The sequence below is a fragment of the Ursus maritimus genome, unplaced genomic scaffold (assembly GCF_017311325.1).
Source record: "Ursus maritimus isolate PB19 unplaced genomic scaffold, ASM1731132v1 scaffold_32, whole genome shotgun sequence".
NCBI classification, from domain to species: Eukaryota; Metazoa; Chordata; class Mammalia; order Carnivora; family Ursidae; genus Ursus; species Ursus maritimus.
This window is the reverse complement of record NW_024425786.1, coordinates 27,200,970-27,217,110: the sequence shown is the minus strand read 5'-3', so window position 1 is coordinate 27,217,110 and position 16,141 is coordinate 27,200,970. Positions and strand designations below refer to the sequence as shown.

General features: G+C 37.3%; 1 protein-coding gene across 3 annotated transcripts in view; it reads right to left on the bottom strand.

The window, feature by feature from the left end:
• Positions 1 to 16,141, bottom strand: part of LOC103666389 (argonaute RISC catalytic component 3) — a 114,462-nt gene that overhangs the window by 83,212 nt on the left and 15,109 nt on the right. Inside the window, exon 2 of one of the 3 annotated variants that reach the window (XM_008694400.2) lies at positions 6,376 to 6,547. The exons of 1 other annotated variant lie outside the window; for it this stretch is intronic. In XM_008694400.2, coding sequence (XP_008692622.1) covers positions 6,376 to 6,547 — 172 coding nt within the window. Of the gene's footprint in view, positions 1 to 6,375; positions 6,548 to 16,141 lie in introns of those variants that run through there. One more of the 3 variants, XM_040619253.1, reaches the window with a different exon arrangement.

Genomic DNA, 16,141 nt, shown 5'->3' with positions numbered 1-16,141 from the left:
AGGCTTTCCGCTGAGCAGGGAGCCCGATGCGGGACTCAATTCCAGGACCCTGGGATCATGACATGAGCCGAAGGCAGACACTTAATGGCTGAGCCACCCAGGCACCCCTAGTTATGCCTTTAAATATACATGTTCCTCATGTGCTCAAAGCCTCCAGTGGCTCTCCACTGTTTCTGAATTCACAAGCCTTAGCATGGAATTGAGACCCTTCACCGGCGTGCCTGGGTGGCTCAGGTGGTTGAGTGTCTGACTCTCAATTTTGGCTTCGGTCATGATCTCAGGGTTGTGAGATCCAGCCCCATGTCTGGCTCCGTGCTCAGTGGAGACTCTGCTTTGAGATTCTTTCTCTCCCTCTCCCCTCCCCACCCCTGCACTTTTTTGCTCTCAAATAAATAAATAAATAAATCTTAAAAAAAAAAAAAAAAAAAAAGAAAGAAAGAAAAGACCCTTCATAACTAACTCCCCGGCTAAGTTTTCAGACTCAAGCTACTCTGTTCATACTGGCCTATTTCTGTTACATAAACATGTCATGATTTTGCTATATCCATTCTATATAGATTCTTTCTTCTGTTCTATTATTTAGTTCAGATACCACATCATATATCCTAACTAAAAGCAGGAATCATTGCTCTTTCATCACAGCACATAATGCATATCTCACAGAACTTGTCACTACATACAGATCATGAAATCTCCAGCAGGGGTCAGATCTTATTTACCTTGTTATCTCCAGAACCTAGTACTGTACCCGATACAAAAAAGGGGCACAAAAAGTTAAATAGTTAATGAAAACATAGGGAAGATCCTAAAATGATCTTTAACTTTTAAAAGTTACTGCAAAATTTAAAATTTTAATTCCAGTCAGGGTCCATATACTCTTTAAATCCATTACCAAACAGCATTCTACCCTGGTACAACCATGTGGTAAATCCAGATAACTGGTTTAAACTGATTTAACTCAATTTAAGAAAAAAGTGGAGCAGACTAAAAATAAGCAAATCATGCTACATCCATAACAATACTGCACAGCTATTACTATAATTTAAATCCACACAAATGGATAGATGTTAGGAATAAACCCTATTAGCCCCTGATGTTTAAGAATATATTTATTTATAAAATAATCTTTGAACTTCAAATATACTGTAGAAATACTCTCTAGAAGACTAATTACTACTGAGTAATTTATGTAGATGCTACTTAAAAGAATTTCTGAAATTTGAAATAATCACCATCTGTTAGCTTTCCTATCTTCCAAGTCATTAACTAACAAGAAAAATAAAACTTGCTTATTAACTAACATATACTGCATGGTACAGTTTCCCTAAGATAGCTAAATATTCAAAACTACACTGTTTGGTTTTCACCAGCAGTGTTTTCTGGGCCATGTTCTGTAAAGCATTTTAATCAGAAGTATACTCCTCTATGGGTATGACACCAAAAGGACAACTGACAAGAGAAAAAATTAACTGTTCTTAATCAAAATAAAAAATGTGCTTCAAAAGATACCATTAAGAAAGTGAAAGGCAACAGGCAGAAAGGGAGAACATTTTTGCACATCATTACATCTGATAAGGGACTTTTAACTATACCTATAAAGAATTCCTGTAACTCAGTAACAAAAAGACAAATTATCCAACTTAAAAATGGGCAAAGGACCTGAACAGACATTTCTCCACAGATATACAAATGGCCAAAAAGTACATGAAAACATGCCCAACATCAACCATCAGGGAAATGCAAATCAAAATCACAATGAAATACTTAAAACTCCTAGGATGGCTACAATAAAAAAGATAGGTAACAAATGGTGGTAAGGATGAAGAGATGCTTGAATCATCATATACTGCTAGTGGGAATGTAAAATGATGCAGCCAGTTTAGAAGAGAGTCTGGCAGTTCCTCAAAAGATTAAATAGAGTTACCAAATCATTCCACTCTTCGTGAAACACCCAAAAGAAATGAAAACACATGTCCACACAAGACCTTATAAACAAATGCTCACAGCATTATACATTACAGCCCCAAAGTGTAAACGACTCACATGTCCATCAGCCGATGAACCAACAAAACATCCATACAACAGAATAATACTTAGTAATAAAAAGGAAGTACTGATACATGCTGCAACATGGATGTCCCTTGAAAACACGTGGAGTGAAAGAGGTCATTCACACAAATGGCCATGTATTATATGATTCCATTTATATGAAATACCCAGAAAAGGCAAATCTACAGAGACAAAGTACATTAGCGGTTGGCAGGGGTTATGGTGTGGGGGTGGGGAGGCAATGGTGAGTGACTACCAAGGAGTAATAGGGTTTCTTTCTTTCTTCCTTTTTTTTTTTTTTTTAAAGGTTTTATTCATTTATTTGAGAGGGAGAGCAAGCACACGAGGAGAGGGGAGGGGCAGAGGGAGATGGAGAAGCAGACTCCCCGCTGAGCAGGGAGCCCACTGCGGGGCTGGATCCCAGAACCCTGACATCATGACCTGAGTTAAAGGCAGCCGCTTAACAGACTGACCCACCCAGGAGCCCATAACAGGGCTTCTTTTTGGGAGGATGATACGTTCTAAAATTTGATTGTGGTGATGGTGGTACATCACATCTTTGAACACACTAAAAATCACTGAATTGTACACTTTACATGAGTGAATTGTATAGTATGTGAATTTCATATAAATGAAGTTATTTTAAAAAAGTTTGTCCCTCTCTTGGCAAATTACCAATTTACAACATTGTGCCAATGACATTCCTAATAACAGCAGAAAGGGAGTTGTTTCCAACACTCTGATCTGAGATTTCCACTTAAAAGCCAAAATGGATTCAATATAGACTTATTTTTCCTTCAAAAATTCAGTCATCAGTATTACATAACTATGCAATATGTACAAATATCTGGCACTCTATCACAAATCACAATAGTAACAGTAATCATAACAGTACAACTAATGTTTCATTTATAAAAGAAAACTGAACCAAAAAAATTCAAACAGAATCTAATACTATTTCGAGATTCCTTCAAATCTTTATTCATATTTAAAATAGATCTTACAGTTACAAAATAAAGCTTTTATATAATTTTTCCTATGTATCTATGTTACTACTTAAAGATTCTGAATAAGGGGGCGCCTGGGTGGCACAGCGGTTAAGCGCCTGCCTTCGGCTCAGGGCACGATCCCGGCGTTATGGGATCGAGCCCCACATCAGGCTCTTCAGCTATGAGCCTGCTTCTTCCTCTCCCGCTCCCCCTGCTTGTGTTCCCTCTCTCGCTGGCTGTCTCTATCTCTGTCAAATAAATAAATAAAATCTTTAAAAAAAAAAAAAAGATTCTGAATAAGTATCTAACAATCTATTTGAGGTTTATCCCCATACATTTTTAGCAGTTGGACAAACTAGCATAAAACCTCAAGTTATGGAATTTATACTCTAGGTCATAATGTTTCTGAAAATATTTGGTGCTTAGTTATTAAGATCATTTACTTATTAAAAAAAATACTAGAAACATTTAAAATCTGCTTAACAAACATGCTCTCTTACCAAATGATCATTTTCAATCAAAATCTTATTGGCAAAAAAGCATTACACACACATACCCTAAAGGGGTGAGGAAAGGACAAAACAAGCAACAGACAGAAAATCTGAAGTAGAGAAGCTGACTCACGAAATGACTCACAAGCATTTCCTGGGTATTTCGTCCAAGAAAACTCCTTTGACTAAAGTGGAAACTTGTTTGGCTACAACCCATCAGTCTACTATTATGATTAACGCCATGGTGCCAAATATTTGAGCATGTGGCATATGCACAAGAACGACCTCCTACGTGTTGATTTAAATACCGGGGCATTTTAGCCCGGAACTGTTTAGCTAATATGGAATAGGAACTGTCAAGTTCTATCTAGTTCCTTCTAACTTTTCGAACTCTAGCCCCTGAAGTGTAGGAACTTAACCAATTTCAAAAGCCCAGTAACAATTTAACTGACTAGTTATGTACTAATATTGCAAAAGGTGAAGATAAAAGCTAGTTTTTTGAAGGAATAAAGGAAATAAGTTTTGCAGATGTTGACATAAAATCAAGTCAATATTATTAACAAAGTAGAAAGTTGATTTATGTCTTTTTAAGAGTCTCAAAGAAATCCTGTAGGGCCTATGAAAACTCAGATAAAAGATAGAGGATAAAAAATTTCCACGTGGAAACATCTAAATTACAGATCCTTTACTTCTACTGGCAAACAACGTAACGAGACAAAGCAACTGGAACACAAAATATAATTAGGGAAGTCAACAGTACCATAAATTAAAAAACCAGAACGTACACACCAATTTATGACATATATTTTTCTCTCAACTTAACCACTATGTTGAGCATCTACATGTAAAACTTAATACTATTTAATTTTTTTTTAAGTAGGCTGCACACCCAACATGGGGCTTGAACTCACAATCCCAAGATCAAGAGTTAGATGCTTTACTGACTAAGCCACTCAGATGCCCCAATTTCATATATACTTACATAATACACAAATAACTACCTTACCCCTATCAAAAACAAAAAGTTAGATAGGAGAAGGAACAAATCTAATAAATAATTTTGTTCTTTTTTTACCTAATATTACTGCCACTGCATTAGTCCCTCAGTACTCCTCTGAAAAACTAAAAGACCCTCAGCTGACATCCCTGTAAGCCCTAAGCCTCCATCTCCCATTATTCTCTCAATTTCAAACTATTTATCTTTAAAGCAGTTTTATTTTCCTAACATTTTCATCATATAATTCTCCTACTTAATAAATAACCTGCAACAATTCCTTACTATATACTGCTAAAATTAGGGGTGATTCTTTTGGGCAAGGCAAGGAGGAAAGGCAGTAGTAAGGAATTCAGTTCAGAAATACCTGTCTTAGGGGTGCCTAGGTGGCTCAGTCGGTTAAGCATCTGACTCTCGGTTCCAGCTCACGTCATGATCTCAGGGTCATGAGAGGTCATGAGATCAAGCCCCACATCATGTTCCGTGCTCAGCACAGTCTGCTTGAGATTATTTTTCTCTCCCTCTCCCTACCCCTGTTGGTTCCTCCTTTCACTTGTGCTCTTTAATAAATGAATAAAATCCTTAAAAAAAGAAATATCAAAAAAAGAGAAATATCTGCCTTAGACATTGTATCAGTTAAGAGATTTACTTAGATTAAAAATGTCTTTTTATTTTATTTTTTTTAAAGTAGGCTCCACATGGAGCCCAGTGCGGGGCTGCAACTCATAACCCTGAGAATGAGACCTGAGCTGATATCAGCAGTCAGATGCTTTTAAATGACTGAGCTACCCAGGCACCTTAATAAATGCCTTTTTAAAATGTAAACATCAAACAGTAAGGTCAGGGGGCACCTGGGTGGCTTAGTCGGTTAACTGTGTGCCTTCAGCTCAGGTTATGATCTCAGGGTCCTGGGATCGAGCCCCATGTTAGGCTCCCTGCTCAGCAGGGAATCCCCTTCTCCCTCTCCCTCTGTGCCTCCCCTCCTTGCTTGTGCATGCTTGCTCTCTCTCTCAAAAAAAAAATAAATAAAATCTTTAAATTACTAATTTCTTAACAGCAAGAACCACCTATATCTTAAATGAAGACTCTTAGTAATAATAATAATACTTATTGAATATGAAAAGGCTGGGGTATTTTATAGTACAAACCAAAATGCTAAGTTGAATATCACTGTTTTCTAAATGTTTTGTCTGTCTTTGTTTTTTAAAACCTCCTTCATGGTGTACACCAAATCATAAATTCCTTTTATATTCTCTTATTACCCAAACCACAACCATACATATATATATACATATATACATACATACATACATAATTTGGGAAAGGTGAAGAAGCAGCTTACTGAAAGCAGATTGATAAATCTTTATATATCACATATACTTGTTTCTATATAAGAGTAAGGAAACTTAGGAGTTGAGGATAAGAACAGAAAGCATGAAAAGTGACAACCATTATCTCTACCCACTACTGCTACCATCCCATCATCTTAAAGGGATAAGTAAGGTGGGGGTGGAGATGGGAGGAAAAAGGAAAGCACAGATATATTACCTGATAGCAACGGAAAAGATGCTTAGTCTCGTTTCAAGAGCATATAAAAAGGACTTGGACCTCCTCTATTATCACAGAGAAAACATGTGAAGTCATGGTATAATAAGAAAATTTCAAGGCTGTTTGTATATTTTTCCCAACATCACACCACTGAAGTACAATCAATTTCAAAACAAATTACCACCTGTTCCTGGTCAAATTGTTAGACATTATCACTGTTATTAAATATGAAAGATAAACATAATTACTAAATCAAAGACAAATACTAACAGCAAAATAATCTCCATGACTTCATGATTCTTACCTGTTCACTCTCCTAGGACACTTGTCTGGTTTAATATCTACCTCATAGAGGTAGACATCAATCTTTGGGATTTCAACTTGAAAACAGTTAGCCAGCAATTTAATGGGTTTGCCCATGGTGCCATAGCCAGGTCTTCTGGGCACCATGAGTAGGGGCTGGGCCCCAACGGGTCCTGCCAGGGAGAGGGGGGAAAAAAAAGAGTAACACTGTTATAAGCTGCATTTGATGATCTTGTCAATCAGAGTATATTAAAATTTTAAGTACAGCTGACAATGGTTGAAGCCTAGTGCTGAAAGATGACATCATTTCTAACACTTCAACTTTTTTCTCCCCAAATTACTCTCCTCATTTAAATACATACACAAACAAAAAACTGGGTATCTCTGGAAAGTTGTTTCAGAAGGGGAAAAAGAAGGGAGGGCATTACATAAACCCAGGTGAGCAGTAGCAAGCACAAACCAGACCCAAAGAGTGTGAGACCAGCAACAATGTAAATTTTTTTTTTTTTTTAAGATTTATTTATTTTAGAGAGAAAGTGTGTGTTGGGGAGGAGAGGGGCAGAGGGAGAGGGAGCTAGAATCTCAAGCTGAGCAAAGAGCCCCATGCAGGGCTGATCCCACAACCCTGAGATCACGACCCAAGCAGAAACCAAGAGGTGGACACTTAGGGACTCATGAGTGGCCCAGTCAGTCAGGTCTGTGACTGCTGATTTCAGCTCAGGTTATGATCTCAGGGCCGTGAGACTGAGCCCCAAGTCGGGCTCTGTGCTCAGCATGGAGTCTGCTTGTCCTTCTCCCTCTGTTCCTCTCCCCCCCCACCACTTATGCACTCTCTCATAAATAAAAAATCTTTAAAAAAAAGAGAGCTGGATGCTTACCCTAATGCCCACTCAGGCGCCCCCAACAACATAAATTTAGAGTACGATATAATAAGGATAAGAACAAATGAACAAAATACAATAAACATACTAAAAGGATCAATAAGAAAAATTTAAAAAGTGCAAATTTGATACTTTGAAATTGATAAACTCCAGGCAACACTGATTTTTAAAAGAGGAGGATGAGTGCCTGGGTGGCTCAGTCAGTTAAACCTCTGACTCCTGATTTTGGCTCAGGTCATGATCTCAGGGTCGTGGGATCCAGCCATGTAGGACTCCACACTCAGCAGGAAGTCGCTTGAGATTTTCTTCCTCTCTCTCTGCCCCACCCCCTCCCCCTCTCATGTGCATGCGTGCTCTCCCTCTCTCAAATAAATAAATCTTTTTAAAAAAATTAAAGAGGAGGAAAAATAATATAAGTGAAAAAAATGCTAGCACTACAGATACTGAAGGCACAACATTATGTCAATAAATCTGGTGAAACAGACAAATTACTAGAGAAATACAGGTTACTGACACAAAAGTATGTAAAATTTGAAAAGTCCTCTCTTGGTAGAAATATAAATTGGAAAACAATATTGTGGTTCTTCAAAACATTAAAAACAGAATTACTGTATGATCCAGCAATTCTACTGCAGGGTACACACCCAAAAGAATTTAAGGCAAGAGCGTTGAAATGATAACCATACACGTTTGCTCATAGTACCATCATTCACAATAGCCGAAAGATGGAAGCAACCTAAGTGCCCACTGATGGATGAACAGATAAATAAAATGTGATATATACATATAATGGAACATTAGCCTTAAAAAGAAGGAAATTCTGATACATTCTACCACAGAGATGAACCTTGTAGATGTTATGTCACAAAAGGACACTGTATGATTCCACTTATTAATACCTATAGTAGTCAAACTCAGAGAGAAAAAGTACAAGGGTGGTTGTCAGGGGCTGGGGAAAAAGGAGAATGGGGAATTGCTGCTTAGTGGATAGAGTTGCAATTTTGCAAGATGAAAAGAGTTCTGGAGATAAGTTGCACACAGTGTGAATGTACTTAAATACCACTGAATTGTATACTAAAAAACTGCTAAGATGGTAAATTTTATGCTTGTATACTTTATCATAGTTTAAAAAAAAACGGTGACATCCAGCATTAAGATTTTAAAGCTCAAAATGTTGTACCCTTGTTAAATGAAGTTCAAACAATAAATTCAGTTGATAACTACTATCTGAATGAACTTACATTTAACATATCTGAAAAGTCCTGTAACTAGTTGAAAAAATGAAATCCATAATTAAAATATTTCCAGGGGGCACCAGGCTGCCTCAGTCAATAGAGCATGTAACTCTTGATCTTGGGTTTGTTGAGTTTTAGCCCCATGTTTAGTATAGAAATTACTTAAAAAAATAAAATTAAAAAAATTTTTTTTCCATACATAAAGATTCCAGATCCAGATGGTTCCATTAGAGAATTATAGCAAACATTAAAGGAAAAAAAATCTATCTTATACAAACTCTTCCACAGAATAGGAAAAAAGTAAATACACCCCAATTCAACATATGATGCCAGAAAAACTCTGATACTAAAACCTGATGAAAACATTATGAAAAAGGAAAATAAAATCATGGGACAATACCATTTAAGAATATACCTGCAAAATCCTGAACAAAATGTTAACAAAAGTAAATCTAGCAATGTATCAAAAGGATAATGCATCAACCAAGATGAATTTATCATCAGGAATTAAAAGTTGGGCTAACAACAACTCTTTTTTTCACTGTGGATGAAAGCATATTAAAGTGCTGCCTATATTATTATTATTATTATTTAGTTTTGTTTTCATATATTTGTAAAACCTCTTCTGAGGACACCATCTTAACTGTCACCCTAGATAATATTGATAATATCCTAGGTAACATCGAGTAATTCTAGACTAGGTCATAGTTGTGTCTCCGCCATTTATCTAACCACTTGACCTCTGTCAAATATTAGTAGCCCTGAAACTCCTATTTTCTTTCTTTTTTTTTTTTTAAGATTTTATTTATTTATTTGACAGAGATAGAGACAGACAGCGAGAGAGGGAACACAAGCAGGGGGAGTGGGAGAGGAAGAAGCAGGCTCATAGCGGAGGAGCCTGATGTGGGGCTCGATCTCATAACGCCAGGATCACGCCCTGAGCCGAAGGCAGACGCTTAACCGCTGTGCCGCCCAGGCGCCCCTGAAACTCCTATTTTCTGATCTATAACATGGGAATAATACTTGATCTGCCACTTTCTTATGAATCTTATCAGGATAAAATCAGAAAATGTACAATAGTGGGGTGCCTGGCTGGTTCAGTCGGATGGACATCTGTCTTTGGCTCAGGTCATGATCCCATGAGCCCGCATCGGGCTCCCTGCTCAGCAGGTTGTCTGTTTCTCCCTCTGCCCCTTCACCCGCTCATGCTTGCATGCTCCTCTCTCTCTAAAATAAACAAAATCTTAAAAAAAAAACAAAATATTTTTTAAAAAGAAAGAAAATGCACAATAGCTAAGAGGTATCACGTTCTTACCATATCTCAGGCAATGCGCTATATGCTTTATATGCATTATCTCATTTAATCTTCATACAGACGCCACAATGATTTTACAGATGAGGAAAACTGAAATGATTTGCCTAAAACATGATAGCAGGCAAGAAGCAGAACTGGGATTGGATCCACCCTGCTGAGCTATTTTGTTCCACTGATACATCTGTCTATCCTTTCTCTAGTAACACACTGTCCTGATCACTATAGTTTTGTAGTAAGTACAGTTTTGAAGTCAGGTAGTGTCAGTATTCTGACATTATTCTCCTTCAATATAGTGTAGCTATTCCGGTTATTTTACCTTTCCATATAGATTTTAGACTCTGTTGATATCTATGAAATAATTTATGGAGATTCTGATTGGGATTATGCTAAATATATAAACCAAGTTGGGAAAAACTGACATCTTTACAATATTGAGTCTTCCTATCCATGTACATGGAATATCATCTCTCTACACATTTAGGTATTCTTTGATTCCTTTCATCAGAATTTTGTAGTTTTCCTAATATCTTGTACATATTTTGTTAGATTTATACCTGAATATGTTGGGGGGGTGCTAATATAAATAGTATTGTGCTTTTAATTTCAAATTCTAATTGTTCATTGCTTGTCTGTAATCTAAGATTTACTATAAGGTTACAATTAATCAGGGCAGTGTGGTATTAGTAAAAAACCACATAAAAAGATAAGCAAAACAGAACAGAAAGCCCCAAAATTGACCCACACAAAAACAATCAACTGATCTTTGACAAAGGAACAAAGGAAATTCAATGGAAAAAGGATACCTTTTCAACAAGTGGTGCTGAACAAGGGGATATACACATGCAAAACAACAATAACAACAACAAAAAAGAAAAAGAATCTAGACAGAGACCTAACATCTTTTTCAAAAGTTAACGCAATGGAGCACCTGGGTGGCTCAGTTGATAAAGCATCTGACTCCTGATTTCCGCTCAGGTCATGATCTCAGGGTCACACAATCCAGCCCCTCATCAGACTTCGTGCTGAACGTGAAGTCTGCTTAGGATTCTCTCCCTCCCGTGCCCCTGCTCTCTTGCACGCTCTCTCTAAAAAACCAACCAAACAAAAAAACCTCAAAATGGCTCACAGACCTAAACGTACAATGCAAAACTAAAACTCCTAGAAGATAACACAGTTGAAACCTTAGGTGACCTTGTGTTTGGTGATGACACCAAAAGCACAATCCATGAAATAAAAAATTGGTAAGCTTTTATTAAAATTAAACTTCTAATCTGCGAAAGAGAATAAACACAAGCCACAGAGTGAGAAAATATCTGCAAAACACATATCTGATAAAGTATAATACAAAATACACAAAGACCTTTTAAAACTCATCAATAGAAGCAATAAAAAATAGAAGATCTGAACAGATACTTCACCAAAGATATACAAACAGCGAATAAGCACATAAAAAGATGCTCAACATCATGTCATTACAGAATTGCAAATTTTAAAAAAATGAGATACCACTACACACCTATATGAATGGCCAAAATCCAAAACACTAACACCAAATGTTGATAAGAAATGTGAACAACTCTCATTCACTGCTGGTGGGACTGCAAAGTGGCAGAGCCACTTGGGAAGACAGTTTAGCAGTTTCTTATAAAACTAAACATACTCATACTATTCAGAAATCATGCTCCTTGATATTTACCCAATTAGTTGAAAACTTATATCCACACAAAACCTGCTCATGAATGGTTATAGTGATTTTAGTCATAATTGCCAAAATTTGTCCTTCAGTACGTGAATGGGTAACTGTGGTACATCCAGACAGCAGGACATTATTCATCTCTAAAAAGAAATGTATTACTGAGCATAAAAATACATGGAGAAACTTTAAATCCATACTACTAAGTGAAAGAAGCCAATCTAAAAAGGCAATGTACTGTGTGATCCAATTATATGACATTTTGGAAACGGTAAAATTATGAAAACAGTAAGATCAGTGGTTTCCAGAGCTTTACTAGGTGCAAGGAAGATTCCAGGGCTATACGGGGTAGAAGGAAGGAACAGGTGGAGCACAGGGGATTTTAATTCTACTCTGTATGATACTGTAATGATGGATACATGTCACCACACATTTATTAAAACCCACAGAATGCATAACACAGAGTGAACCCTAATGCAGACTACAGACTTTAGATAAGAATAATGTATCAACACTGGATCCCTAATTGTAATAAATGTAACAAACTAAAGCAATAATAGGGGGAACTGGTTGGAAGGGGAGTAAGGGGGTATATGGGAATGCCTGTTACTTTCCAATTTTTCTATAAACTCAAACTACTAAAAAAATCTATTTAGTTTTAAAAATGCATGTGCACTTTGATCTGGTAATTACATTTCTTTTTTTTTTTTTTTAATTTTATTTATTTATTTGACAGAGAGAGAGACAGCCAGCGAGAGAGGGAACACAAGCAGGGGGAGTGGGAAAGGAAGGAGCAGGCTCCCAGCAGAGGAGCCTGATGTGGGGCTCGATCCCAGGACTCTGGGATCAGGCCCTGAGCCGAAGTCAGATGCTTAACGACTGAGTCACCCAGGTGCCCCGGTAATTCCATTTCTAAGTATTTATCTACACATACAGAAAATGACATTTGTATAAGGATATCCTTGTCTGCAACATTGCCTGGAATAACAAAAAACAATGAAATGTAAGCCCAATGAGGGTGGGTGGGAGTTTTGTCTGTTTCCTTCACTGATCTATAATGTCCAGAACTGTTCCTGGCACACAGTAAAAAATAAATGTGTTAAATAAATGAGATGAATAAATCAGTGCCCAATTAATGTTACAACCACGCAATGGAATAATATGTAACTATTAACATTAAAAAGAATAGAAAAGAAAAAGAATAGAGAAGCTCCTTAGTATCAATAAAGAGATAGGTTATATGAAAAAAACAATGCAGGACAGGGTATAAAATACATGTTCATTTGCATGAAGAAACAGAATATACATTCATATTATACAGTGTACACACTATTAGAATATCTGTTAGGACACCAAGATAGTGGGAGCAATGACTGCCTTCAGAGAGGGAACTAGATGGCTGGGGGCCTAAAAAGGAAGATTGATTTTTTCCTCCCTATATAGTCTATTCTGATATCCAACACTTGTTTCTGTAACACAAATCAGCTTATATGCAATTGTAAGTAGGGAAATTATGTCACTTTAGCACAGACATTACTTTGGTTCCTATGTGATTTTCTTCAGCCTGTTAATGCTTTTGCATTACGAAGTAATAGCAGTTGAATACAAAGTACACTAACAATGAATACAACAAACGAAAGAGGAATACAGTACTGTCCATGATACTCATTACATGTAAGGTCTTCCCTCTGGTTCAGTTTGGCCACATGCTCGGACTTAGAATAGCTTTTGCATGATTTCCTCTGAAGTTTGTGCTATTTGCGTTTATCTCAGTAATTTGGCAATCTCAAACCTTCCTCACATTCCGTTTCATCTTTTTAAACATCTTAAAGTCCTATGCTTATAGTACTTATTCATTAGAATTTTTTTTTTTTGCTTCTAGTAGTGTATTTTTAAAGAGATACTCACACCATATAATTCACCCATTTAAAGTATACAACTAAATGGCTTTTAGCATATTCATAGAACTGTGCAACCATCATAATCAATTTTAGAACATCTTCCTCTCCCCAAAAAGAAATCCTGTACCCCTTCACCATCACCTCCCCATTTCCCCCAACCAATGACAACCATTAATCTACTTTGTTTCTATAGATTTGCCTGTTCTGGACATTTCACATAAATGGAATTATATAGTATGTGTTCCTTTATAACTAATTCCTTTCATTTAGCATGTTTTCAAGGTTCATCCACCTTGCGGCATGTATCAAACTTCCTTTTTACTCCCCAGTAGTTTTCCATTGTTTGGATATACCGCATTTTATTTATCCATTTACCATTTGATGGACATTTTGATTGTTGCCACTTTTTGGCTATTATAATAAATAATGCTGCTATGAACACTCATACCATGTCCTTGTATGGACATAAGTTTTCTCTTCTCTTGCGTAGATTCCTAGGGATGGAATTGCCTTTTAAGGAACTGCCAGAATGTTTTCCAATCATTATGAATTTAATGTTAAACTGTTATGGTATTTTTATTAGAATTTTCACTGCTTCTATATACCCTAGTTACAAAGTCACATAGATTTTTATTTTTTTCGTAAGATTTCATTTTTAAGTAACCTCTACACCCAATGTGGGGCTCAAACTTACAATCCTGAGATCAAGAGTCACATGCTCTACCTACCAAATGAGCCAGGCAGGAGCCACAAAGCTGCATAGGTTTTGACTGGTTAGCTTCGATTCTATTCCCACCCCTTACCCCATTAAGGCTCAGTATGACTGCATAATATCACATTATAGCAGAAATGCCTGTGTATCCCTTTATATATATATTTTTTAATTTTGAATCATATGTTATTATTACCTATTTTTTTAAACAAAAATCAAGATAAAGTTTACCTTGCTAATGAAGTTAAACTTAATGGAGGTACTCACTTAATGGAACACAAGAGTTTTGTTTAGTCTATTCCACCATCCCTTTCCTTCCAAATTACATTCTGGGAAAGAGATCATAATCAGTAGCTGAATAGCTCATACGACAATAAAAGACAGCTGTAAATCCCTACCACTCTTTNCATCAAGAAGTGGTGGCTTTGCTTTCCCCTTGAATCTGGGTTGTCCCTGGACTTCCACAGAATGCAGAGGTAGTTACACTGTGTAACTTCTGAGACTTAAAAAGATCTGCAGCTTCTGCCTTTGTCTTTTGGAATGCTACTTCCTGGACCCCAGCCTCCATGGTAAGGAAGCCCAATCTGCCAGATGGAAAGACCAAAGTATACAAGAGCCCAGACTCCCCAGATGCTTCCCCCTTCTCGATGATGGTACCAGTTGATCTTCTAGCCGCAAAATCTTGAGAAATAATAAACTGCTGCTGTTGTTTTAACCTCACTAATACAGTAAGATAACCAAAACATCCATCATTGTAGAAAAATAGAGAAAATATCTCATTATAAGAAAAACAAAGGCATAATACATTAATGTATTTAAGTTAATATGGTTTCTTTGCTCACTACCAATCCTTTTCAACTGCAATAGTTTCCCTTCTTCAGGTTTCAAATTCATTTGTTATTCTAATGAATGCCTTTAAGTTGTGTTAAACAAAAAGGCATGGGGGGGTAGGGATAGATTTTCCAAGCCTTTACACATTTAAGAATGTCTGTTACCTTCACACACACACACACTCCCTGAAATGAACCGGTACTTTCAACAATTTGATCTTCAAATTTCCACAGGCATTGTCTTCTAGTATTTGGTATTGTGATTGCTTTTTCTGTATGCATTCTTTATAACTGAAACTTGAGACTCCATAAATATGTCCTTGTGTGGTTCTCTGTTAGGTTGAAACATATATTTTTTAAAGATTTTATTTATTTATTTATTTGAGAGAGAGAGAGAGAGCGCGCACGCACGCACAAGCAGCGAGAGGGGCAGCCAGAGGGAGAAGCAGGCTCCCTGCTGAGGAGAGCCTGACGCGGGATAGATCCCAGGACCCTGGGATCATGACCTGAGCTGAAGGCAGACGCTTAACCCAAGTGCCCAAAACAGGTTTAATCTTCACTTGAGATCAGTATTTCAGAAAGGTTCCTTCTGTTATTTTTTAAATCTTTTTCAAACACCTCTAAAATTTGCCCTCCGTAGCCTGCATGCATGGATTCTATATCCAACCCAGTTGCTACTATACCCTATAAATATAGTTGCTTAGGGGCGCCTGGGTGGCTCAGTTGGTTAAGCATCTGACTTCAGCTCAGGTCATGATCTCAGGGTCCTGGGATCCAGCTTCGTGTCGGGCTCCCCGCTGAGCTGACAGTCTGTTTCTCCCTCTCCCCCTTCCCCGTGCTTGTGCTCGCTCTCTCTTTCACACATAAATAAAATCTTTAAAAAACATATAGTTGTTGGGACGCCTGGGTGGCTCAGTTGGTTAAAGCGCCGTGCATGCTCTAGTGCCTTGACAAAATCTTTTTTTTTTTTTTTAAGATTTTATTTGTTCATTTGAGACACAGAGATACAGAGAGAGAGAGAGAGAGCATAAGCAGGGGGAGAGGGAGAAGCAGGCTCCCCGCTGACCCAGGAGCCCGATGTGGGGCTTGATCCCAGGACCCCAGGATCATGACCCAAGATGAAGGCAGACGCTTAACCATCTGAGCCACCCAGGCGCCCCTGCCCTGACAAAATCTTAAAAAAAAAAAAAAAAAAAATAC